This window comes from Giraffa tippelskirchi, chromosome 1, assembly GCF_054371585.1.
Source record: "Giraffa tippelskirchi isolate mGirTip1 chromosome 1, T2T-mGirTip1v1.2.pri, whole genome shotgun sequence".
NCBI lineage: Eukaryota > Metazoa > Chordata > Mammalia > Artiodactyla > Giraffidae > Giraffa > Giraffa tippelskirchi.
In genome coordinates, this window is record NC_137275.1 from 193,552,082 (window position 1) to 193,579,510 (window position 27,429).

Sequence of the window (27,429 nt, forward strand, 5' to 3'; positions counted from 1 at the left end):
GTCCTATAAAAGAACACAAAACTGGACTAAAGCCAAGGAAAATGTGCCCCATTGATTAAGTACACGGCTAACTGTGTTGCCCCTACACTTCAGGTTCCCTAAGCTGTTGAAAGGAGAAGACAATCCACTTCTCCTAAGCCATCTTATGAGAAGACAAAACTGCCTCTGGAAATCTTTGGTAACCTCTTGAACTACAATGCACATAAGTTAATACTAATCATTACATATTTAAAGCATCCTTAAGGAAAAAAAAAGCATCTTACAACATGAAAAGGTAGTTCATAAAAGTTGTTCCTTGAACACACAGAAAAGCACACAGGATAACAAGAGAAGAGGCACCAGCTGTTACGAGCATACCTCCTACTCCAGGTCCCAAATTTGGCGCAGCAGAGCTCTGCCCAGCAGTACCAGTGGCAGCACTGCCACTAGTGCCCCCTACTGTGCTGGTGGTGCCACCGGAAGCTGGTGAACTCTGAGAAGCCTGTGGAGCCCATGGATTGGGTAATGGATCTCTATTTTCTGTACGGGAAGGCTGACTACCTTCACCTGACGATGCATTGCTCACTAACGAAGCAAATGGATTACCACCGAACTGTAATAAAAGACAAAAAATCATGAAGAGTAAGTTTTTGTCTTAAATAACAGATATAGAAATCTTTGTTAATGAAAACTGCATTTTTGCATACAAAAACAACGCTCAATCATAGATGTATTTGTGTTAAAACAGGAGCCTTGCCCTGAAGCACAGAGCAGTGGTATTACCTGTTCTTGTGCAGCACTCAGCATGGGTTCCTGAATATCTGTGTACATGCGCCGTAAAGCATTGTATCCCCCTGGGATGCTTTCCAGGTTGCTCAAGGCTCGGTCCTGGTTTCTCATCATTTCCTGCATCATTGCTGGATTCCTAGCAAGTTCCAATGTCTAAGAAAAAGATTTCCAGGGGGAGGAAAAAGATGCTGAGATTAACTGTCATAGCTAATTTTCTAAGTTTTCTAATTCTCTGAATTAGCAATCTTCAATACTTCAATCAGAAAAGTACTGTAAATTGGGGAGAATGGATAGATGGGTATGTACGGCTGAGTCCTTTTGCTGTTCACCTGAAACTACCACAAGATTGTAAATCAACTATACTCAAAAACAAAGTGTTTTTGGTGTTAAAAAAAAAATTAATATTAAAAAAAAAAAAGAAAGAAAATTATTGTGAATAGTTCCTGCTGAAAATCACCTCAAAAAGCAAGCTAACATTCAAATAACATCAAGAGAGAAACATTGTGCTATGCGGGAATGTCCATCTCTTGAATTGGACTCTTTGTTCCTTAGATCTGCAAAACAACTATTTATAAAAAAAAACCTTTAAAATACAGCACAAAATTCAAAGTTCAAGTAGTTTGAATTAGTGCTTTTTTGTGTTTTCCTGAACAAGGATTAGGGTTTATTTTTTTTAGCTTATATATTTGGCAAGCTCTTTAAATACAGAAAATAAGAAAAAATAAGTATATAATTTCGTAACTAAACGAAACTATTCACATACTTGTCTCATAATATCTGGATTATTTAGCATATGACTAATTTCTGGATTTCTCTGTATCAACTGTTGCATTTGTGGATTGGCCATAATTAACTGCCTCATCAGGTCAGGATTTGAAAGCATGCTCTGGACAAAGGGATTCTCCATAATCTGGACCATCATTTCAGGATTGGACATAAGTTGCCGCTGCATCTGGCTCTGTAGTTCAGAGAAGTTGGTAGTATTCAAACCCAAGCTACTCAGGCCTGCAAGTCCTCCAAGGCCACCTAAGAAGATAAAGGGAAAAAACACAAATGAAATTTTATCATTAATATGACTATGCTAAAATATAAAGATGAAGCAAAAACATTAAATGAATCAATAGCCTATCAACAGAAAACCATTCAGCTTAAAGCAAAAATAGACTTCTGTTTAATTTCTATAATTGAGACTAGTAAAAAATGTGTTCACTCTAATATTTAAATGATAAAACCAAATAAACATATATTTCCTATGCACAGTATAATACAAAAACATTATTTGGTTGTTTGTTGCACCTGGTTCCAGGCACAGAGCTCTTAAAACCCTTAGAATTTCCTGACAGAGGGGAATGTCTTTTGTTTTCTGTAACAAGTCCCTTTAGATCATACCTCATTTGTTAATGATATTACTTAGGATAGGGCCCCCAGATAGTCTCAGAATGTGGTGGTCACCAGAAAGATCATGTGATTTTTTTGAGAGCTGGAATGTTCAGCCCATCCACCAACTTCCAGGGCTAGAAGAGGATCTAGATATGGAATTCTGTGAAACTCTTGTGCAATGAGATTCTCCAACTTCCGGGTTGGTGAACACATTTACACTGTATGAGGGTGACATACCCAGAGAGGGCACAGAAGCTCTGTCCTCTTCCCCCACTCCTCACACCCATACCTTCCCTATGCTTCTCTCCCTCTTCCACTTATCTATTTCTGAGGTCTATCCTTTATAAAAAACTGGTAAATTTAAGTTAAGTGTTTTCCTGAGTTCAGTGAGTCATCTGAGTAAATCATCAAACCTGATAAGGGGTTGTGGGAACCCCCAATTTACAGCCTGTCAGTCAAAAGCACAGGTAGCCTGGAACTGGACTGGTGTCTGAGGTAGAGGCAGACACAGGGGACCAAGTCCTTTAACTTGCGGGATCTAACACTAACTCCAGGTATGAGTGTCAGAACTGAACTAGTGGATATCCACCCAGGCAGTGTTGGAGAACTGGTTGGTATCAGAAAGAAAAAAAAAAAAAATCCCAGAATATGCCCACTAAAGGAAGAAATGAAAAATATACAGTAGACTGTAGTTCTAATACTCTCTTTCCAGAAGACTAGTGACTAGTTTAACAAGCAGAATTCACCGATGACTGGTTGGAACAGAGCTGCTGCCCATCATGGAAACAGATGTCTCTCTGAAGGAATTAAATCATGGAGAAACCTAACAGATTCATGAGGGTGACTGTTTATTGTAAAACTTTGTATATAACCAACCAAATGCATTCATTTCTCATTTACTGAGTACTGTGCTATATGTTGGGAATAAGGTGACAAGAAAGACAAGCATACCCTCAGAACTCAATCTGGTAGGAAAGACAAAATAAATGCAGAATAAGTATTTGAACAGAGACTGTCACAGGATATCACAATAATATATTAATAGTACCTAAGCGAAATGGCTACTTTCCCACAAAACAACATTTAATGAATTTGGAAAATGAGTAAGTTGGCAAGAAGTAGGGAGAGCTGGGAGGACAATTTAATACTAGGCACAACAGACATTATATACGAAAGCACAGATATAAATGTGAGAACTGATACATTCTTAAACCACAAGAAATTCAGTATGACCAAAAGAGCAGACAACAGTGCTCACCAAACATCTCATGTGCAGTCTTCCTTTTTTTTGGCAGTTGGACAAACTGCCATGTGACTAGTTAAGGCCAAAGGACTGTAAGAAATGGTATGTGTCACTTCTGGCCCAAGTTTAGAATACAAGGTCCAGCTTAAAACACTTTAGCTCTATCTTCTGCCATATTCCAAATGGTGCAGCTACAAGATAGTAGAATTCCATTAGTTTGAGTCTCTTTGAGGACTATGTAGATGGGGGCCTCACTGACCAGTGAAACACACGAAGCATGAGCAAACTATTACATTTAGAATGGATAAACAATGTCCTAATGTACAGCAGAGGAAACTATTAAAGATCTTGTGGAAAACCATAATGCAAAAGGATATTCTTAAAATGTATATATGTGTATAACTCAGTCACTTTGCAGTACAGCAGGTTGGCACACTGTAAAATCAACTATACATCAGTAAAAAAAAAAAAAAAAAAAAAAAGTCATGAAGAAAAGGCAATCCACTCCAGTATTCTTGCCTGGAGAATCCCCATGGACAAAGAAGCCTGTTGGGCTACAGTCCACGGGGTCGCAAAGAGTCAGATATGACTGAGCAACTAAGCAGACACATTACCACAGGATAGCTTATCCTAACTAGCGTACCTTGTGCAGAATGTTAAACGAAAATGGAGAGGCTACATCACAAAATCTTGAAATATTTTAAATGCAAGACAGTCACTTAAGATATTTTTAATAACAGTGTGGAAATGACACAGAGTACAAAACATTTTTAAAAGTTGAGGAGCTACATCAAGGAAGTAGCAACAAAATAGAATCATTACATGGGGTGGGAGAGAAAAAATTTTATGGACCAAGAGACTTGGCTGGAGAGAGGTAGTAGTCTGAGACAAGATGATGAATTTATTTATTTGTTTTGTTCTTCTTTGCGTTCTAAGAAGGAACATACAGGCTAAAGAACATACAGGCTAAGAGTAACATCAGGTAATATCTAAGAGAGCTGAATACAAGACATGGAGTTCAGAACTGATGTGGGTTTAGGTAAAGATTCGAGAGTCAACAATTTCCAGTTAGGATAATGTCATTGGGGGAAACAGAATAAAAGAACACAAGAAAGAGAAGGCAGAACTCGGCGGAACAATACTAATAAAAGGAATAGGAAGAAAAGACCCACAAATCAGAGAGAAAAAAACTGGTCAGAAAATTAACCAGGGAAAAAGCATATCAGGAATTAAAGAAAAAAAATTTCAAGGAAAGACTGGTAAGCAATAGAAGACAGCAATTTAGATTTTAAAACACTTTCTTTCAATCTAAGTGTCTACAAATCTAAAAAAGTGTCCATTAAATTTGGCAAGCTAACAGATCAATGGTGGCTTTATCAAGGGAAGTGATGGGGGCAAGAAATAGAGCACAGCAAACTTAAGTGAAAGAGAAATACAGACAGAAAACAGAATGTATCTTTTCCAAAGATAGCTGAGAAAGAAAAATAAAGGTGGTAGTGGGATTCTGTTGCTTTTAAACATGGGACAGACATTAATGAAAACACAAAGCAAAAAAAAAAGCCAAATATACAGGGTAAACAGAATAACTGATGCAGAAAATTAACTAAGATAGGAGGGGATGGGAATGAAATAAGCAGCAAAGGAACAAATTAACTAAAAGCTTCTGTGGGCTTCAATTTCTTTGCCTATAAAAAGAGAGAAGAGGGACTTCCCTAGTGGTCCAGTGGTTAAAACTCCACGTTTCCAATGCAGGGGGCCCAGGTCCACTCCCTGATCAGGGGACTAGATCTCACATGCCCCAACTAACAGTTAACATGCCACATCTAAGACCCAGCACAGCCAAATAAATAATATTAAGAAAAAAAAAATTGAGGGAAGAGATTTACCTCAATAATACACTAAATAATTTCATCCTAATCTTTCTAGATTGCTCATGTTAATCAATTTGCCATCTAAAACTCATCTGCCTCAACCAAAAGAGAAACACTCAGCCCAAGATGTTTAAATCAAACATTAAAAAGAGAGAGAATGTGAATCAATGCCATGCCCTAAATGTTGTTTCCAACATAACTGGCACAGTAGAACTATCAATAAATTACTAAAAAACTTTTCCTGGAAGTGAAAGAAAATATGAGCCTCGATACATGAAAACTGTATAAGGATTCATTACACAACTTATGATGTCATTATTCACATCTTGCTCTGTCAGGTTTTTGTTCCAACCCTGTGTATATTATAAGCTCATATTTATTACTGTAAAATTTTTAACGATGCACCATGAAATTCTGAGTGAAGAATTAATAGGTAAACTTTATGCAGATACTTTCTCTGAATGTCCAAGTGACATACATGCTACCAACTCAAAAGATGACAGTTCTTTAGAACACAGTTCTGATTCTGATGATGTGAATTTTAGACCAACAAAAAGAAAACTTTAGTGACTGATTCTGATACAGAAAGTGAAAATAAAACTCATGGTGCTGGAAAAGACTTCACAGGTGTGTCAGGTGTAACTACTAACTGCAATAAACCACAAAGTATTAGTAAAATAACAGAACTAATTTTTGGCTAGCCAAAATAAAAATTGCTGGTCACAGGTATTGGTTTCTGCCAAAAGTCCCCCAGTCAATAATGAGTTAAAATGTCGTTTCAAGGTATTATACTTGTCATACAACTTAGGAACTGAAAGAAGCACTAAGCCATTTATCTATCTAGTTCAACTTCTGTTAGCTTCAGATCACTCTATTCCCCAACTAAACCTTCCTAAGAACCTCAGTGTAAAAACTAATATAAGAAAAGTAGTTTTGGCTGATGCAGAAGATCCTTAACCACTGGGCTTGCACTCAGGCCTTTCTGTGTGAGTTTAGAACAGTTAGAAAATCACTAATGCAATCTGAGCCTTTCATTTTACAAAGGAGAAAATTGTGTTCAATGGGTTAGCTTATGATCAACAACTAGCTAATCTTTTCCAGAGTCAATTATGTGGTGGTTAAATCAAGTACACATACAGTACATCTCTTTCATGATTAAAAAGAAATGTGCTGCTTACCGATCACTTATTACATATAAATGTAACCTAAGCAAGCACATCTGAATCCCCAAATATCCCCTTAATACCTACAATTATAGAAATAAGCTACAGAAGTTTTTGTCATAGCTAAAATGACTTAATGTTTAACTGTCATCTTATTTAAAACTATCCTGGGATAAAGGAAATTTGTTTATTTTTATCCTTATGAAAAATGACTAAAGCTACTTACCTAAACCAAAAGGGCTGCTAGTGGCAGAACCAGATGTGGAGTTACTACTAGGAGCTGATGATGTGGTAGCACTGGTTCCACTGGCATTTGTTTGTTGAGCTGAATGATCCTGAGGCCTAGGAAAAATAATTTACACCATAATATAAACAATGGAGCTAATTATTTTCAAAAGGTGCTCTGAAATTCCAATAGGTACAAATAAAGTTTTTAAACCAACTCAAATTATCGTAAATATGCTGAGATAATTAAGCACAAGCAACATGAATATAAACAAATATAGTAAAATCCCATGAAATCCAAACTATACTTCAATTGCCCCTCAAGTATACTTGTCATAAATATTTCATAATAGACATTCATAAACATAAAAAAAGTCATAAACATTTCAATCATATTGATTGATTGTGTAAGAGAGGGAGATAGATCACCTCACAGAAAAGAATTAATGACTGATCACAATCACAAAGCCTGACTATATACGCAATTTTTAATCTATCTCCTAAGTTCTTAAGGACTAGGGAGGAGTTTTACTCAGAACTAAAAATGTTGAAAGTAAAAAAAAAGACTTGACCAAAAGAAGGCTGCAAAATCAATACAAATAATAACTAATTATTGTTTAATATCAAGCAAAAAATAAGGAGAGTTTATTAGAAACCCTTTTCATCTGATACCAGTTAAGAGTTCTGAATCTCACTTAATCGGAATGATGATAAAATACCATATCCAAATAAGTCTAAGGAAGCTCTAGGAGCTCTTTCACTAAGTAGAAAATAATTCTAAATGAAAAGAAAATATACCAATTTAATGGGTGATATTTTTTCTAATTGGTACACAAATAAAAGTATCTCTTAAGAACTGAATAGTGCCTTAGGTTTAATGAAATATGGTTACTAATTTGTGGTTGCAAAGATGAGTCACACCTCTCATCTTTGTACAAAAATCTGAGACAAAAAAACACAGCTCAAAACATGAATTTGCTTGTTCTGTAATTCAAGTAATATAATAATAATGATGACGAACATTCTAAAATATCAGATGTGTAAGCATTAGCATTACTGAATCATAGTGGCTTTTTAAAAAACATTTGGTTATCAACAGCAGCAAGTAAATGAATTTTAATCTATTTACACATTAATGACAGCAAATCGTTTAAAGCTAAGACTGGTTATTTTTAAAAGGGAAAATAAACATTTATTCATGGTGTACAGCTAAAATGTTTCTAAAAACTCACCTGTTTTGTGTTTTGATGACAAGGTGAACAGTAAGTCCATCGTGAATTCCATGCTGACTCAGAGTATCTTGATCTTTTAAAATTTTTCCAGCAAATATCAACACAAGTTGGTCGGTATGTGATTTGAAACGTTTAGAGATTTCTTCCTTGAACTAAATAAGAATAAATAAATATGTATTATAGATGTTTACATAGCATCATCTAATCTAGTTTCTAGAAGAAGTACTTTAAAAAGCCCCCAATACAGATACTACAATAACTCAAACAATATGAAGACATATCCTTTCTGTGTATCTTGATCTTAGTGGGAAATGAGTATTACCATTTCACTTATCTCTAATGCAAACGTTTTATTACAGATGCATATACCCTATATTCAAGGCCTAATAATCCACTTCTTTGTCATAGTCTTACTCATTTTACATCAATGGTACTAAACGTAGTTCAAGCTACACATAGCTCTTACCAAGTTTACAATATTCCTTTCCACAGATTTCCATCTCAAATTCTGCTCCTTCCAATTTCAATATAGAGAAAGCCAACCTCTGATTACTGGCCTATTATATTGACTTTATTCCCCACCTCTTTCATTCAACATCTATTAACAAGCAGTATCATGCGGCTACAGGCTTGCTCTGTAGCTCAGTGGTAAAAAGTACACCTCCCAATGCAGGAGATGTGGGTTCAAGTCTTGGTCCGCAAAGATCCCCTGGAGAAGGAAATGGCAACCCACTCCAGTATTCTTGCTGGGAAATCGCATGGACAGAGGAGCCTGGTGGACTACAATCAATAGGGTCACACAAAGAGTCAGACACAACTGAGCAACTGAACACAAGCACACACACATCATGCAGATACAGAAAGTAAAAATTCCTCCCTGAAGGCCAGCACTCAAGGAAACCACAAAGTACAGAGGAAGCACAAAGGATAGTTAGAGAAAAGTTTTCGTAAAACGTAATTAGCAAGAAGCCAAGAAAACCTCAAGAAAGGCTTCCCAGGGAAGAGAATAAAATGCAGAAACATACAACAGAAGAGTGTGTCATACTACTGGACTAACCAAAAAGTTCATTTGAATTTTTCCATAGTATCTTGCAGAAAAGCCAGAACAAACTTTCTGGCCAAACCAAGATAAAAAAGTTTACTTATTCTATGCTAGGTAAGTTTCTCACACTTTCACCTAAATCACCTATACACTTAGGTTTTACTCCACTGTTAAAGTCAGAAAATCTCAGGGTGGGTAAAGAAATTCAAAGAATCCCATCTTACCACAATGCCCTACAGAAATGGGTCTCAATAGACAATAACATTATCATCAAGGCAATGTTTTGGAAATATAAGGGGTATTTCTGGTTGTCACAATAAGTGGAAAGACACATGAAATAATATCTAACATTTTCTTCGGAGAAGGCAATGGCACCCCACTCCAGTACTCTTGCCTGGAAAATCCCATGGATGGAGGAGCCTGGTAGGCCACAGTCCATGGGGTCGCCAAGAGTCAGACATGACTGCGCGACTTCACTTTCACTTTTCCCTTTCATGCACTGGAGAAGGAAATGGCAACCCACTCCAGTATTCTTGCCTGGAATTCTTGCCCACTCCAGTATTCTTCCCAGGGACGGCGGAGCCTGGTGGGCTGCCGTCTATGGGGTTGCACAGAGTCGGACACGACTGAAGCGACTCAGCAGCAGCGACATTTTCTCACAGGGGTAGGAGGGGAGATGTAGAGGAATACAAACATAAAGCAAGACAGGTCATATGTCAATCACTGTCAAAGAGAGGTGAACCAAAATTCATCACATTCTACCTTTGTGTGTAAATGAAATTTTCCATAACCAAGTTACAACACTCAATGTAACTTTTATTTAAAAATCATAAATATAATGTGAAATTATACTGCAGTAAATATTTCAGACCTTTACCATCTGAAGTTTTCTTACTTTGAAAATATATGATATATAACCCTTTTATACAAGATAAGCAATTTTCAACTAGAAAAATCCTTTTAAAGCACCAGTAGCACAATATTCTATATAAAAAGATTAAGTCCAATCATGAATTAACCATTCTTATATTATTAAGCATTTTATTTCTCTCTTTGGCAGCTGTTAGAAATAATAATAAGGTAATGTGCATAACACATAGTTTTACAAGAACCGAATGAGAATGTATGTAAAACAAGCATCAGGTACATAAAGTGAAGTTGCTCAGTCATGTCCAACTCTTTGCGACCCCATGGACTGTAGCCTACCAGGCTCCTCCGTCCATGGGATTTTCCAGGCAAGAGTACTGGAGTGGGTTGCCATTTACATAAGGTGGTTTAATAAATAGTAGCTACCACAAGGCCAGCTCTTTAAACCTCAGTAACTGAAGATGACTTTTTATTCTATTTCAGATACAGAAACAGAGGGGTTCAATATGCTCCTCTCACAGTGACACAGCTAATCAACTGCCAGGTTAAGCTTGAAACTGGAGACCCTGGTGGCTCAGATGGTAAAGAGTCTGCCTGCAGTGCAGAGATGTGTTGGGAAGATCCCTTGGAGAAGGAAATGGCAACCCACTCCAGTATTCTTGCCTGGAGAATCCCATGGACAGAGGAGCCTAGCAGGCTACATACAGTCCGTGGGGTTGCAGAGTCAGACACGACTGAGGAACTCCACTTTCACTTTTCTTTTTCAAGCTTGAAATCTAGGTCTGACTTTAAGAACCAATCTACTCAGACTAACAATACTCTGTGCTAAGTCACTTCAGTCACCCATTTCTGGTGTACAATGGCTTTTTAGTATATTCACAGATTCATTCAACCATCACCATGGTCAATTTTGAAATTTTCATGTTCTCAAAAAGAAACCAGTACCTTTTAGTTATGACCTCCCTATCCCCCCATCACTCCAAACCATAAGAAACCACTAATCGGGGAGCTCCCTGGCAGTCTAGTGGTTAGCACTTGGCGATTTCACTTAATATGTTTTAAAGGTGCATTCATGTTGTGGTTATGTATCAATACTTCATCCCTTTTTATGGCCAAACATTCTATTGTATGAATATACAACATTTTGTGTATCCATCAATTGATGGGCACTTGAGCTGTTTCTACCTTTGGGCTATTATGAATAATGTTGCTATAAACTGAGTGGGGAAGATCCCCTGGAGAAGGAAAACAGCAATTCACTCCAATATTCTTGCCTGAGAAATCCCATGGACAGAGGAGTCTGGCAGGCTACAGTCCATGGGGTCCTGAAAGAGTCAGACATGACGTGGCAACTAAACAACAACAAGCGTTTATGTACAAGTTTTTCTGGGGACATATGATTGCATTTCTCTTGGGTATATACTCAGATGCAGAACTAAATTACTGTTAATTCTTAATCACTTGAGGAACCACCAGAGTGTTATCCTAAGTACTTAATGCCTATTACTACTGTACAATCCTACCAGCAGTGTATAAGGTTCTAATCGCTCCACACTGTCACCAATATTTATTACCTAATTTGTTTTTAATAGCCATCCTAGTAGACGTGCTGTAGTTTTCATTTGCATTCCCCTCACAACTAATGACGTTGAGCATCTTTTCATGTGCTTGTATCTTTGGAGAAGTTTATTCACATCCTTTGCCCATTTTTTAATTGGGTTATTTGCCTTCCTATTACTGAGCTATAAAAATTCTTCATATATTCGAGATATGTCTCTTAATCAGAATACAATCTGGAGGAAGAAACTTTCTAAGGCAGAAACTCATAAAATAGAACAAATTGAGACCTTTTGGTTTTAACTAGAACAAAGTTTTGATCCTAAGCATCCAATGGACCCAGGAGAACTGAATCCTCAACTGGCAATACAGAAAACCAAGCTAATACAATCCCTATAATCTATCCCCACAATCTACAGAATTCCTGGAAGACTCAATATGGTACCACCGGGGGCTGAGAACAGGATATAAGGTGACAGATGCTGAATGACTAAAATAGGGGATTTGAAAGTCAAAGCAGACACATCTTCACTGCATGCTAAGCAAGTCCCTCTCCAAACTCAACAAAAAGAAGGGAGGATTTTTTTTCCTCTGGAAGGGGAACAGGGTCTCTGGACTAAAGAACATACTAGACACACCGAGAACAGGAGTACAACACTAAAACAAGATTAAGTCAACAGAGACATACTAGATGCTTAGCCTTTCCCCATTCCCCTCACAGCTATCAAATGGAATGCTGGCATCTGGACTTTCAACATCCAAGCATAAAGATAATAATATACAATGTCTCCAAGGAAAATCTAACTAGGCTAAAATAAAAGAACTTAGAGATAAGGACGTAAGGGTTTTCACTAGATAGTTATCCAAGGCAGTGGTTCCTGAAGTGAGTGGAGGCCTCTATCTGCCCTGGGGAGCATCTGGCAATATTTGAGGACATTTTTGGTTGTCACAACATGGGTTAAGTACCACTAGTGGGTAGAGATGGAAGATGCTAAATAACCTACAACACACAGCTCAGCCTCAACAACAAAGGATTTTAAAACCCCAAATGTCAACAATAACAAGGTTGAGAAACTGCTCTAGAGCTGTACTTCTCAAAGCGCTGTCCCCCAGATGAGCAACTTTCACCACTACCAGGTTAATTTGGTAGAAATGCAGATTTTCAGAACCCAGTCAAATCAGAAACTCTGGGGATGAGGCCCAGCAAGCAATGTTTTTTTTTTTTTTTAATCTATGGTTTAACAATCTTCCCATGTGATCAGATGGTTCTGATGGGACAGTGCTCTAGGTCTAATAAATTTCCCCCAAATTTGCAGGCAATTAATGAACACAGTAAGTGATATTAAAAGGAAACAGTCACTAAAATCAACAACAAAAAAGGTGTCCTTAACAAATAACTTGCTAACGGAAAAAAGCAGAGAGGAACCTATAGATGAAAATGAAACTTTTAAACAAACATGGGACACTCAACCAAGATAAAATCATAAACTGCGTCTTAAAACAAACTTTGGAAATGTTAATAATTGAAACCATGTAAGTTTGAAACCATGTAAGTATATTCTCTGACATTAATGGAGTAACAGTAGAAATCCATAACAGAGAGATATCTGTAACTTTTCCAAATTAAACAAAACACTTCCAAATAAATCATGGGTCAAAAAGAAAGTCCTGAAGAACAATTAACAAAATATTTCAACTGAACAAAAATGAAGCTATAATGTCAAAATTTGTAAGATGCAGCTACAGCAATACCTAGAAAAACTTACAGCGTTAAAGACATAAATTTAAGAAAGGTCACAAATCAGCAGCCTAAAGTTTCAACCTTTAGAAAACAGAAAAACAACAAATGAACCCCCCCAAAAGAGCACAAATCAAAAACAGAAAAATAAGAAAAACATTTCTCAAAATATCAGTAAAATTGATTAGCATCTAGATACAAAGGCCAAAAAAAAAGCCAGAAGATATAAATTAGCAATATCAGGAAGAAGAAAAGGAAATGGCTACAGACCTCACAATTAAAAGGATAAAAAGGAAAATTCCCCATTCCTTATTGCCGTTGTTTAGCTACTAAGTCATGTCCAACTCTTTTGCGATCCCATGAACCATTTCCTTCTCCAAGGGATCTTCCCAATCCAGGGATGGAACCCAAGTCTCCTATAGTCTCCTGCATAGGCAAGCAGATTCTTTATGAATGAGCCACCAGAAAAGCTCAAGAAAAACTCTGCATGCAAGGTGTTTGATAACTTGGATGAAATGGACCGATATTTTGAAAGATTCAAGCTACCAGAACTCACACCCTCTCTTCTGAAAATAGAAAAGGAAACACTTACAATTAATTTCATGAGGGCAGTATTACCCTGATACCAAAACTAGAGTAGAAAAAGTACAGACCAATATCCCTCATGAACACAGACAGAAATGCTCCATAAAATACCACCAAGTTAAATCCAGCAATATAGAACAAGAGTAATTCTTAATGACCAAGTGAGGTTCACCCTAGAAATTTCAACATTTGAAAAGCCAATATAATTCACCATATTGACAAAAGGAAAAGAAAATCCGCACCATCTTATCAATCAATAACAAAAAAGCATTAGAAAGCATTCATTTCTAAGAAAATTACCAGGAAATCAGGAATAAAAGGAAACTACTTAGACCTGATAAAGTACATCTACAAAATATCTACTGTTTGGAGTAATAATGGTGACCAATTGAATGTTTTCCCTCTAAGACCAGTAATAAAGCAAGGATGTCTGCTCTCCAAACACTATTTGATTCCACTTATACAAGATACCTAGAACAGACAAATTATCAGAGTCAGAAAATACATTGCTAGATGCCAGGGGCTGGGAAGCAAGGAAGAGCAATGGGGAGTTAGAGCTTAATGGGGACAGAGTTTCAGTTTAGGAAGGTGAAAAATTGGGGAGATGGATGATGGTGACAGTTGTACAACAATGTGAAGGTACTTAGTACCACTGAACTGTACAATTAAACATGGTTAAAATGTTTTGTTTTATATCATGTGACTTTTACTACAATAAAAACAAACTTTAAAGGAAAAAAAAGGGGGGGGGATGTCTGCTCTCTATTCACTCTATTCAACATCATATTGAAAACTCCAGCCAATGCAACAAGGCAGGAAAAACAAATAAATGCATAGTTAGTACAAAAGAGGAGAAAAAATAGTAAACTTATCAGCTCCTTGCAACATATGAGCTTTATTTGCATCTCACTTGAAACAGAAATCTTTTGCAAGAGAATGGGAAAAGCCAGACTGGGAGAAAACACTGAGAAATGGTCATCTGATAAAGGATTGTTATTTAAAGTAATTCTCTGGTGATCCAGTGGTTCAGAGTTTGCCTGTCAATGCGGAGTTCACAGGTTTGATCCCTGATCTGGGAGGATCCCACATGCCAAGGGGCAGCTGGGCTCATGTACCACAACTACTGAGACCACGCTCTAGAGCCCGTGGGCCACAACTACTGAGGCCAGGCATCACAACGACTGAAGCCCTTGCACCTAGAGCCTGTTCTCCACAACAAGAGAAGTCACTACAAGCCTGTATACCACAATTGACAAGTAGCCCAAGCTCAACTCAACTCGAGAAAGCCCATGCACAGCAACAAAGACCCAGTGCAGACAAAAATAAATAAATAAAGGTTAAAAAATAAAAAACTGAACGCAATTAAAAAACAGGCAAAAATTTTAACAGATATCTCACCAAAGAAGATACACAGATGGCAAAGAAGCATATTTGTATCATAGGCCATTAGAGAATTGCCAATTAAAACAAGAAGAGAGCACTACATAACTATTAGGATGGCCAAACTAAAACAGAAACACCACCAAATACTGGCAAGAATATGAAACAGGAACTCTCATTCCTTGCTGATGGGAATACAAAATGGTATAGCCACTTTGGAAGACAGTTTAGCAATTTCTTACGATACTAAACACAGTCTTACCATTCAGTCCAGCAAGGACCCTCTCCCTGGTATTTACCCAAAGGGGTTGAGAACTTACGGATAAACAAAACCTGCTCACAGGTGTGTATGGCAGCTTTCTTCATTAATGTCAAAGCTTGGAAGCAACCAAGAAATTGTTCTACAGGTGAATAAATAAACCATGGTACACCCAGACAAAGGGATATTATTTAGCAATAGAAAAAAATAAGCCATCAAACCATCAAAAGAACCATGAAGGAATCTTAAATGCATACTAAGTCAAATAAGCCAATCTAAAATTGGCTAGACAACATTCTGGAAAGGACAAAACTATAGAGACAGTAAATGGATCAGTGGTTGACAGGAGTTAGGGTAGAGGCAGAGCATATACACTATACACTTGTCAAAACACCAAGAGTGAGTCTTAAACTATGAACTTGGAATGATAAGGATGTGTCAATATAGGTCCATCAATTATAACAAATGTACCATCCCAGGGTGGGATGTTGATGGGGGAGATTTAAGGGTTGGGGGGGGGAGCAAGGAGTATTTCCTGCTCAAGTTGCTATAAATCTAAAACTGCTTTTTTTTAAAAGGCAAAAATATATAGTAAATTCATGCTATCATTACACTTAAAAAGTCATTTTGAGACAATGGGGAAATTCTGGATTGGTGAAATTTAGACAGTATTAATTGGTAAGGAAGGATAATGTACTGTGTTTTTCTAAAGAGGGTCCTTATCTTTTAGAGATACATGCTAAACTATTAAAGGATGAAGAGATATAGCCCATGAGAGATGAGTCAGATGATAGAACTGAGAGGAGCCTTAAGGGTAAGTACACTTAAAACAAGGCTGCCTCTAAGATTAATTGTCAAAGCTCGGTGAAGGATTCATGGGGAGTTAGCTTACTATTATCTCTACTTCTTTAAATAGGTAAAATTACTCATGATTTTTTTTTAAATTTATTTTTAAGTGAAGGATAAAATTACCCATGATTTTAAAATTAAGGAAAATTTTAAAGGGGGAAGAGTAATTGGCAAACTAAAATTTCATATCCAGTGCAAATTCCCCCAAAATAAAATCAAAATAGACATTGTCTGACACACAAAAACAGAGAATTTGTTACCTAGCATATACAGACTACAGGAAATGTTAATGAGTCTTCTCAGACAGAAAAAAATGATCCTCTCCTAGGTGAAGGAATAAAACAATGGAAAGAATAAATCAAAATAAAAACTGACTTTATAAAGTATTAATAACAATGTCTTATGTTGGAAGGAGGAAAAGAAGAGAACAAAGGCGGAAGGAAAGAGGGGGGTTCAAGTGTAGTTTGCAGGCAGGTATAAACAGTGCTTAATTGTTCTAAGATTCTTGTAATAACAGCAAAGAAGTACAAGTACTTACTGATTTAGACATTTTATAAGATGCATATGGTATTCTCTGGGACAACAACTAAACAATATAAACAGCATACATCTACCAACCTAATAAAAGGGGCAACTGGAAAAGGGGGAGGGATAGCTGGAATAATATAAAACAGAAAAAAGCAACATAGAAGAGACAGGAAAAACAGAAATCAATGGTAAAATGGGAAATGTAAACCAAATGTATCAATAATTACATAACAGACCACATGTTACAAAGACAAAATTGCCAGGCTGGATCTAAAACTCCAACTTCATGTTGCTTAAAAAAAGATACACATAAATTACTAAGGGAAGAAAAAAAAAGAATGGGTCAAGATAGACCATGCAAAAACTAACCAAATAAAGTTAGTGAGGCTATGTTACTTGACATTTTTTTTTTTTTTACAATTGAAGTGTAGTTGATTTACAATGTTGTGTTAATTACTGTTGTTCAGCAAAGAGACTCAATTATACATACTGTGTGTAACTATATAAATATATACACATTCTTTTTCATATTCTTTTCTATTATGGTCTATCACAGGATACGGAATAGTTTCCAGAACAAAGCTAACTTTAATACATTACAAAAGCAACTAGGACATTTCAACATTAGAAAGTGTTCAATTCACAAGAAAACTTGAAATGTACATGTAAATCATAACACAGCTTCAAAATACATAAAGCAAAAATAAAATAGAACGACAGAGAAAAATAGACTAATTCAAAAGTACAGTAACATATTTTATAGTACATTTACCTCAGTAACTGACAGAATAAAGCAGGCAAAAATAAAAAAAAAAGATGTGAAAAACGTAATTAACTGATGACTTAACTGGCATGTATAAAACACTGTATCCAACAACCACAGAATAAGTGTTCTTTTCTAGTACATTTACAAATTTACATACTGGGCTACTGGCTTCCCTGGTGGCTCAGAGGTAAAGAATCCCCTGCCAATACAGGAGAAACGGGTTCAATCCCTGGTTCAGGAAGATCCCCCCAGAGAAGGAAATGGCCACTCACTCCAGTATTCTTGCCTGGGAAATCCTATGGACAGAGGAACCTGGCGGGCTACAGTTCTTGGGGTCACAAAAAAAGAGTAGGACACAACTCAGCAACTAAACAACAATAATACTGGGCCATAAAGCATGTCAACATATTTCAAGAAGTTTAGATCTTTTAAAGCATGCACTCCACACACAAAGTAAACAGAACCATGCAATTATTGTTACTCAGTCACTAAGTCATGTCCAACTCTTTTGCGACCCCAAGGACTGCCGTCCACCAGGGTCCTCTGTCCATGGGATTGCCCAAGCAAGAATACTGGAGTGGGTTGCCATACCCTTCTCCAGGGGAAGATCCTGAAACAGACTGAATCCATATCTCCTGTTTCGCAGGCAGATTCTATACCACTGAGCCACATGGGAAGCCCTACCATGCAATTAAACAGTATCAAAAAGGCAAATCCGTAAAATACTAGTTAACTGGAAAAGATTTCCTAGACAGGACACAAAAAAATTTAGCCATAAAAAAGCCACAATAAATTAAACTATCTTTAACAGAGCAAAATGTTAAGCAACAGAGTGAAAATATCTACAATACCAAAAACCAACAGAGACCTTGAAACCCAGATTTTATACAGAAAGTCTCCAGATCAGTAAAGTACAACCCAACTGAAAACTAGCCAACAGACTGAAATAAGAACTTCACCAAAATGAAATCTAAATGGCCAATAAACAAAGGAAGGGGATAATCCTAAAATAATAATTGGGTAACTTTAAAATCTCTGACATGGGACTTCCCTGGTGGTCCAGCAGTTAAGAATCTGTCTTCCGATGCAGGGGATGCGAGTTCAATCCCTGGTTGGGGAACTAAAATCCCACATGCCACGGGGCAACCAAGCCTGCACACTGCAAATAAAGAAGTCTGTGTGCTGCAATCAGTGAACACGCACAGTCTACAGAGTCCATGATTCACAACAAGAGAAGTCCCATGCACCACAATGAATACCCAGTGCAGCAAAATTTAAAAACTAAAAAAGTAAAAATAGTGTAATAGATTCAGGCACACAGCAGAGGGATTCAACCACACACACACATGTATCCATTCTCCTCCAAACTTCCATCCCCATTAATCAACTATACCCCAATACAAAATGGCTTAAAAAAAATAAATAAGAGGTAAAAAAAAAAAAGTAAAACTAGTGACATACCCACTGGATAGTCCAATATAAAAACTGATACAGGGCTTCTCTGTTGACTTAGTGGTAAAGAATCCACCTGCCAATGCAGAAGACACAGGTTCAATCCCTGGTCCAAGAAGATCTCACATGCGGTGGAGCACTTCAGCCTATGTGTCACAAGTACTGAGTCTGTGCTCTAGAGCACAGGAATTGCCAGCTAGTGAAGCCTGCACACCCTAGGGCCCACGAGTCACAACTACTAACCCTATATGGCCCAACTACTGAAGCCACCACAATAAGAAGCCCACACATCATAACTAGAGACAAGCCCCCACTGGCTGCAACTAGACAAAAAAGCCTGCACAGCCATAAAGACTCAGCACAACCAAAAATAAATAGAATTACTGAAATCAAAATCTACTGAACAGCACAGGGAACTCTACTCCATACTCTGTAATGACCTATATGGACAAAAAAAACTAAAAAAAGAGTGGGGAGAGAGAGAGAGAGAGAGAGAGAGAGAGAGAGAGAGAGATGTTAGCTCATTCACTTTGCTGTACACCTGAAACTAACACAACATTGTAAATCAACTCAACTTCAATAAAAACCTTAAAAATAAAGTTTGTCTAAAAATTCTAGTTTTAGGTAGCAGACCAGAGTGGCTATGAGACACAGAAATCACAACACAGATGATCACCCAAGAATAACAGATGGTCATCCATGAGCATAATTAAGCAGAGACAGTTAAGACCTGATATCCGAAACAACCACAACCTCAAAAGCTTCTATCGTAGAATGGTAGTGAATGCTTTAGTTGAGCCCTTAGTAATATTTAAGGGCTAGAATCCTACTAACCATGAATTGTCGATGTTGGAAGGATAGTTTGGCTTTCTGGACATACTAGGGGCTTCTCTGATATCCTAGATGCAAAGGGATAAGATCTTAGTGGCACACAGTTCAAAATGCACTTATACTCATCATTATTTTACTAAGCAGCTACATCATGCCTCGAATCACATCCCCAAATCATCTCATTCAATCTTCACAAAAATCTCAAGAAACCAAAGTCCTTACAGACTCATAAGATATCACTTTCTCCTAAAGAATTACAGCACCCATCACTTCATGGGAAATAGATGGGGAAACAGTAGAAACAGTGTCAGACTTTATTTTTGGGGGCTCCAAAATCACTGCAGATGGTGACTGCAGCCAGGAAATTAAAAGACGCTTACTCCTTGGAAGGAAGGTTATGGTCAACCTAGATAGCATATTAAAAAGCAGAGACATTACTTTGCCAACAAAGGTCCGTCTAGTCAAGACTATGGTTTCTCTAGTAGTCAGGTATGGTGAGAGTTGGACTGTGAAGAAAGCTGAGGGCCGAAGAATTGATGCTTTTGAACTGTGGTGTTGGAGAGGACTCTTGAGTCCCTTGGACTGCAAGGAGATCCAACCAGTCCATCCGAAGGGAGATCAGTCCTGGGTGTTCACTGGAAGGACTGATGTTGAAGCTGAAACTCCAATACTTTGGCCACCTCATGAGAAGAGTTGACTCACTGGAAAAGACCTTGATGCTGCGAAGGATTGGGGACAGGAGAAAGGGACGACAGAGGATGAGATGGCTGGATGGCATCACCGACTCAATGGACATGAGTTTGGGTAAACTCCAGGAGCTGGTGATGGACAGGGAGGCCTGGTGTGCTACGACTGAGCGACTGAACTGAACTGAAAATTAACATCACTGATGCTAGAATCCTCTAGCTTCATGAAACTCTTGGTTCTGAGGGGCACCTAAGGCAATTCAAAATAAGAATTTATAGCACTTCATGTTGAAGATCAGAAAGTATTATGACAGAGATAGGGTACAAAGAGAAACTGTATAATATGACTACCTATTATAATCCAATTTTTATAAAAATAAATTTTAAATTTCAAATAACTGATGTCAAACAATTTAGGTAATTAGAACTACTCTCAAACAGACTAACTAACATTGGTTTACTGTGAGTAAATTATTCAAAGCTTGGAACAAACTGTACAAAAACAAAGGATAACAATAACTCTCAGCTGCCTGCCACTCCACTGAAAACAAAAATGAGTAAATCTTAATTTTAATTATACCAAACCAGTTATCCTCTAGTTTCCCAAATAAGCTACATTTTAGAAAATTTTAATCCAAATATGATGTTATATTTTTACACAAGAGCCAAAAATCCTGCATGTACTTCATACATCCTTAAACTTCTATTCTGCACTCTACAAAAGGTAGAGGAAATAGTTTACAGTGGCTTTAAATTTTCCAAAATTTGATCTCTAACATTTGAACTTATCTGTCTATTTTATCTATTATACTTTTATTGAACACAAGGAAATAAAATAAGAAACTATGCAGTATTGACTCAGGGGAAAAAAATTAGCAATCTTTTTTTTTAGAATAATGCAATCCTGTATTTATTGACATGGAATGCTCAAAATTTTGCATTAAGTGAAAAATTCCACTTTAAATCAAGAGCATCAAGTTGGATTTTTTAATTTATTTTTTAATTGGAAGAAAACTGCCTTACTATGTTGTGTTTTCTGCGGTACAGCAGCGAGAATCAGTCATAATTATACATTGGCTTCCCAGGTGGCTCCAGTGGTAAAAAAAAAAAACCCACTTGCCAATGTAGAAGACATGGGAGATGCAGATTCGATCCCTGGATCAGGAAGATCCTCTGGAGGAGAGCACGGCAACCCACTCCAGTAGTCTTTTCCTTGGAGAATCCCATGGACAGAGGAGCCTGGCAGACTATGGTCCACAGGGTTGCACAGAGTCAAATACAACAGAAGCAACTTAGCACATGCGTGCGTGCTTATCCCTGCCTTCCTAAGCCTCCCCCCGCTCCCCCCATCCTACCGTTCTACGTCATCACGGAGAGCCAGGCTGGGCTCCTTGTGTTATACAGCAACTTCCCATTAGCTACTAGACTTCCCTGTAGCTCAGACAGTAAAGAATCTGTCTGTAACGCAGGAGACCCAGGTTCAATCCCTGGGTCAGGAAGATCCCCTGGAGAAGGAAATGGCAACCCACTCCAGTATTCTTGCCTGGAGAATCATTCGGACAGAGGAGCCTGGCCGGACACAGCCCATGGAGTCACAAAGAGTCAGACACAACACACACACACACACACACTTCCATTAGCTATCTATGTGACACGTGATAGTGTATATATGTCAACGCTACTTTCTCCATTCTTCCCGCCCTCTCCTTCCTCTACTATGTCCACAAGCCCATTCTCTACATCTATGTCTCCATCCCTTCCATGCAAATAGGTTCATCAGTACTATTTTCCTAAATTCCACATATACGCGTTAACAGATGATATTTTTCTCTTTCTGACAATTTCACTCTGTAAGGTGTTCATCCACCTCATTACCATTGACTCAAATTTGTTTCTTTTTATGACTGAGTAATATTCCATTGTATGTATGTACCATGACTTTTTATCCATTCATTTGTCTATGGACATCTAGGTTTTGTCCATGTCTTGGCTATTGTAAATATTGTTGCAATGAACATTGGGGTACATGTGTCTTATACAATTGTGGTTTTCTCAGGGTGTATGCCCAGTACCGGGATTACTGGGTCATATGGTAGATCTATTCCTAGTTTTTAACGGAATCTCCACATTTTTCTCCCTAATGGCTGTATCAGTTTATATTACCACCAAAAGCACATCCTGTCCAGCATTTACTGTTTGTAGATTTTATGATGATGGCCATTCTGACTGGTGCAAGGTGATGCCTCATAGTAGTTTTGATTTGCACTTCTCTAGTAATTAGCAATGTGGAGCATCTTTTCATACGTTTATTGGCCATCTGTATGTCTTCTTTGGAGAAATGTCCGTTTAGGTGTCCTGCCCATTTTTTGACTGGGCTGTTTTTCTGATATTGAGCTGCTTAAATATCTTTGGAGACTAATCCTTTGATTAGCATTCTTAAAAATTCTCAAAGCAGCTTTAGACAGGAGGCAGCCCAGACAATATTCTTCTGTAGAAACATAAAATTTATTGCAACAGATTATATAAAATGCCTCCATATACCTAGGGAAGAATCCTAACCAAAAAGGATTTTCATAATTTCCTTTAGTTATTTCTATACTACCTTGATAGATATGCTTATTTTTGTCCTTCAGCTCATGTGGCCACCACCAGTTCAAAATGAAAATACATACTGGAATGAGTCTCTAAGGATACATATTTCTTATAAATGTAGGTTTCCTACTCTGGTCTTGCTCTTGACAACCTACAGAAATTTCCAACAGGCTAGAAAAGCAGAAAAGTGAAAACTACTATACACGTTCTCAAGAATCTCAAGAATCAAAATTTCAACATACCTCACAGTAAGTTATTTAATGATCTGAAATCAACTCAGCACCTACAAAACATTCAGTAGCCTTCTCATTTTGTCAACATCATCCGAAATAACGTGTTTCACATCAGTGGATTATCCAGCTAATTTAAATTTACCGCTGTGTGAAAACCAAAACTGCTTTCCATTCTATCAAATACAATTTAACTTTCTGACAATACTGAGTTAGTTACTGGTACAGTATCAGGGGCTGTCCTACAATATAGAAATACTGTTACAGACTCTCAAACTGTCTTGTATTTGCTTTTTATCTTCCAGTCCATTCTTATCTTAACAGCATACTCTCTTGCTCCTAAATTTGCTATTTTTAATCTGAGGAGGAAGAGGCAAATAAATAATCAAGAATTAGAAAGCCACATAAAATAGAACACTGCATGAAATGAAAAAATCTAAGATTTAACATAGTATCAACTTTTATGACACCAATCTCATCTGTTCAGGGTCTACTTCATTTACTCCATTCCTGATTTGTTTAGGGGAAGAAAATGAGACACACATACATGATGGGGTAGGGCAGAGACAAAGCGATACCACATTAGGAAAGACTGTTTATGGGACACGTTAGACCGGAATTCAAATCTTATTTTTGCCCCTTACTAGTTGTATGACCTTTAAGATGTTACCCGTCTCTGAGCCTCAGTTTTCTATCAGTAAAATGGAGATTATAATTATTCTGCAATACTAATGGGACAATTAAGTGACGAATGTAAAATATCTGGGCATAGTACACTCAGGCAAACACTCAAATATTTCTAACCTAATTGTGTGAGGATAAACTCTGAACCATAAACACTTTAAAATATTGAGTTAATATGCTTTTATGAAATAGTCATCCGTTACCAATATCCCACAATTCAAATTTACCTTTGAACAGCCAGTCTCTGTTCCTATTAAATATCCTTAGGAAAAAAAACAGAAAAATCTTGCAAGCTCAAAAAAAAAATCCCAAAAACTAAAGATTAAAACACTTTAATTTCATTTCCCGCAGAACCACATATTAATAGCATTTAACAAGAATTTTCTAAATATTTATGTGAATAACATACTGCATTTGAACATTTGCTATTTCAGTATTTTTAAGTCACAGGTCCTTTGAGAGTCTCTACTTTTTAACCAGTTTTTTATTCAGCACTGCTTATATCTCTCAAAAAAAAAAACTACATTTAAGGTTACTCAAACCTCAGGCATTATTCTCCAAATGCCTGAGGCTTGAGTAACCTTAGCAAGAATACACAGAAGAACTGTACAAAAAAGATCTTCATGATCCAGATAATCACGATGGTGTGATCACTCACCTAGAGCCAGATATCCTGGAATGTGAAGTCAAGTGGGCCTTAGAAAGCATCACTACGAACAAAGCTAGTGGAGGTGATGGAATTCCAGTTGAGCTATTTCAAATCCTCAAAGATGATGCTGTGAAAGTGCTGCACTCAACATGCCAGCAAATTTGGAAAACTCACCAGTGGACACAGGACTGGAAAAGGTCAGTTTTCATTCCAATCCCAAAGAAAGGCAATGCCAAAGAATGCTCAAACTACCACACAATTGCACTCATCTCACACGCTAGTCAAGTAATGCTCAAAATTCTCCAAGCCAGGCTTCAGCAATACGTGAACCGTGAAATTTTAGATCTTCAAACTGGTTTTAGAAAAGGCAGAGGAACCAGAGATCAAATTGCCAACATCTGCTGGATCATCAAAAAGGCAAGGGAGTTCCAGAAAAACATCTATTTCTGCTTTATTGACTATGCCAAAGCCTTTGACTGTGTGGATCACAATAAACTGTGAAAAATTCTCAAAGAGATGGGAATACCACACCACCTGACCTGCCTCCTGAGAAACCTGTATGTAGGTTAGGAAGCAACAGTTAGAACTGGACATGGAACAACAGACTGGTTCCAAATAGGAAAAGATGTACGTCAAGGTTGTATATTGTCACCCTGCTTATTTAAGTTATATGCAGAGTACATCATGAGAAACGCTGGGTTGGAAGAGGCACAAGCTGGAATCAAGATTGCCGGGAGAAATATCAATAACCTCAGATATGCGGATGACACCACCCTTATGGCAGAAAGTGAAGAAGAACTAAAGAGCCTCTTGATGAACGTGAGAGAGGAGGGTGAAAAAGTTGGCTTAAAGCTCAACATTCAAAAAACTAAGATCATGGCATCTGGTCCCATCACTTCATGGGAAATAGATGGGGAAACAGTGGAAACAGTGTCAGACTGAATTTTTTTGGGCTCCAAAATCACTGCAGATGGTGATTGCAGCCTTGAAATTAAAAGATGCTTACTCCTTGGAAGGAAAGTTATGACCAACCTAGATAGCATATTAAAAAGCAGAGACATTACTTTGCCAACAAAGGTCCATCTAGTCAAGGTTATGGTTTTTCCAGTAGTCATGTATGAATGTGAGACTTGGACTGTGAAGAAAGCTGAGCACCGAAGAATTGATGCTTTTGAACTGTGGTGTTGGAGAAGACTCTTGAGAGTCTCTTGGACTGCAAGGAGATCCAACCAGTCCATCCGAAAGATCAGCCCTGGGTGTTCATTGGAAGGACTGATGTTGAAGCTGAAACTCCAATACTTTGGCTACCTCATGCGAAGAGCTGACTCACTGGAAAAGACCCTGACGCTGGGAAGGATTGGGGGCAGGACGAGAAGGGGACGACAGAGGATGAGACGGCTGGATGGCATCGCCGACTCGATGGACATGAGTTTGGGTAGACTCCAGGAGTTGGTAATGGACAGGGAGGCCTGGTGTGCTGTGATTCATGGGGTCGCAAAGAGTTGGATAGGACTGAGCGACTGAACTGAACTGAACTGAAAGTACTCTCATTAAAAAACAGTGCATAAATCTTACATTAAGATGTTGGGCATAAGATAAACTATAGAAACATAAGCGGCTATACGAGAAAGGGGCACCTTCTTATAAATATAAATCTGAATAGTCGAAAATGTTACTGTGCATTATCAATGGAAACTCTTAAAAACTGTATGTTTAAATACATACAGTTTTTAAGAGTTCCTGTGACCTAAACTTTACAAATAACTACAAACTAAATGTTTCACTCTCACATGCTAGCAAACTAAGCTTTCTTCTACTACAAAAAATTAAGACTCAATTTCCTGGCAAACAAAAAGTTACGAGAAGAAAGAAGCCAATTCAAGTGAAGTATATAAACTCTGAGTTAGGTACTTTTACATATTATCTCATGAAATCCTTCAAATAATCTAATAAAGCAGGTATTAATCACATGTTAAGAATGTGGCCAGTGAGGCTCAGAGGCATAAAAAGCCATATCTTTCAAATTCCAAGGTTAATGCTCTGTGCAAAATGCAGACCACAATATTCGTAATGACAACACCCTTTCCCCTTCTTGAAAAATATTATGTATTAGGCTGATACAAAAATAATTGTGGTTTTGCATCAAACTTTGCCATTTGATACTGGAATACATTCTTAAATGTGGTTATGTTATACATCACTTAAATGTGCACTTCTTGCTTTGTTTTTTGCTAGCGACATTACTTGCTGTGTACTTTAGAGTATGGAAATGACGTTTTAGACAAAAAGCAAATCTGAGCAATTTTATGACTTCAAAATGAATGCAAAGCAGCAGAGACAACTCGCAACAACAATGCATTTGGCCCAGGAACTGCTAACGAATGTACAGTGCAGTGGTGGTTCAAGAGGACGAGAGCCTTGAAGATGGGGAGTGGAGTGGCCAGCCATCAGTTGGTTGAGACCAACTGAGAGAAATCATCAAAGCTTGTCCTCTAACAACTACATGAGAAACTGTTGAAGAACTCAACTTCGACCATTCTATGGTCTTGGGCATTTGAAGCAAATTGAAAAGGTAAAAAATCTCGGTAAGTGGGTGCTTCATGAGCTGACCGAAAATCAAAAAAATCATCGTTTTGAAATGTCATCATCTTTTATTGTATGCAGCAATGAAGAGCAATTTCTCATCAGATTGTGACATGTGACAAAAAGTAGGTTTTATACAACAACCAGCAATGACCAGCTCAGAGCTTGGGCCGAGAAGAAGCTCCAAAGCACTTCCAAAGCCAAACTTGCATCAAAACAAGGTCATGGTCACTGTTTGGTGGTCTGTTGCCGGTCTGATCCACTCCAGT

General features: G+C 37.6%; 1 protein-coding gene across 4 annotated transcripts in view; it reads right to left on the minus strand.

The window, feature by feature from the left end:
* UBQLN1 (ubiquilin 1) overlaps positions 1-27,429 on the minus strand; it is a 54,927-nt gene that overhangs the window by 15,073 nt on the left and 12,425 nt on the right. For all 4 annotated transcript variants that reach the window (XM_081520556.1, XM_081520547.1, XM_081520572.1 and 1 more), the window contains exons 2-6: positions 7,883-8,034; positions 6,652-6,767; positions 1,532-1,794; positions 763-921; positions 358-592 (exon numbers count right to left, since the gene is read on the minus strand). In XM_081520556.1, the coding sequence (XP_081376682.1) occupies positions 358-592; positions 763-921; positions 1,532-1,794; positions 6,652-6,767; positions 7,883-8,034 (925 nt within the window). The remainder of the gene's footprint in view (positions 1-357; positions 593-762; positions 922-1,531; positions 1,795-6,651; positions 6,768-7,882; positions 8,035-27,429) is intronic.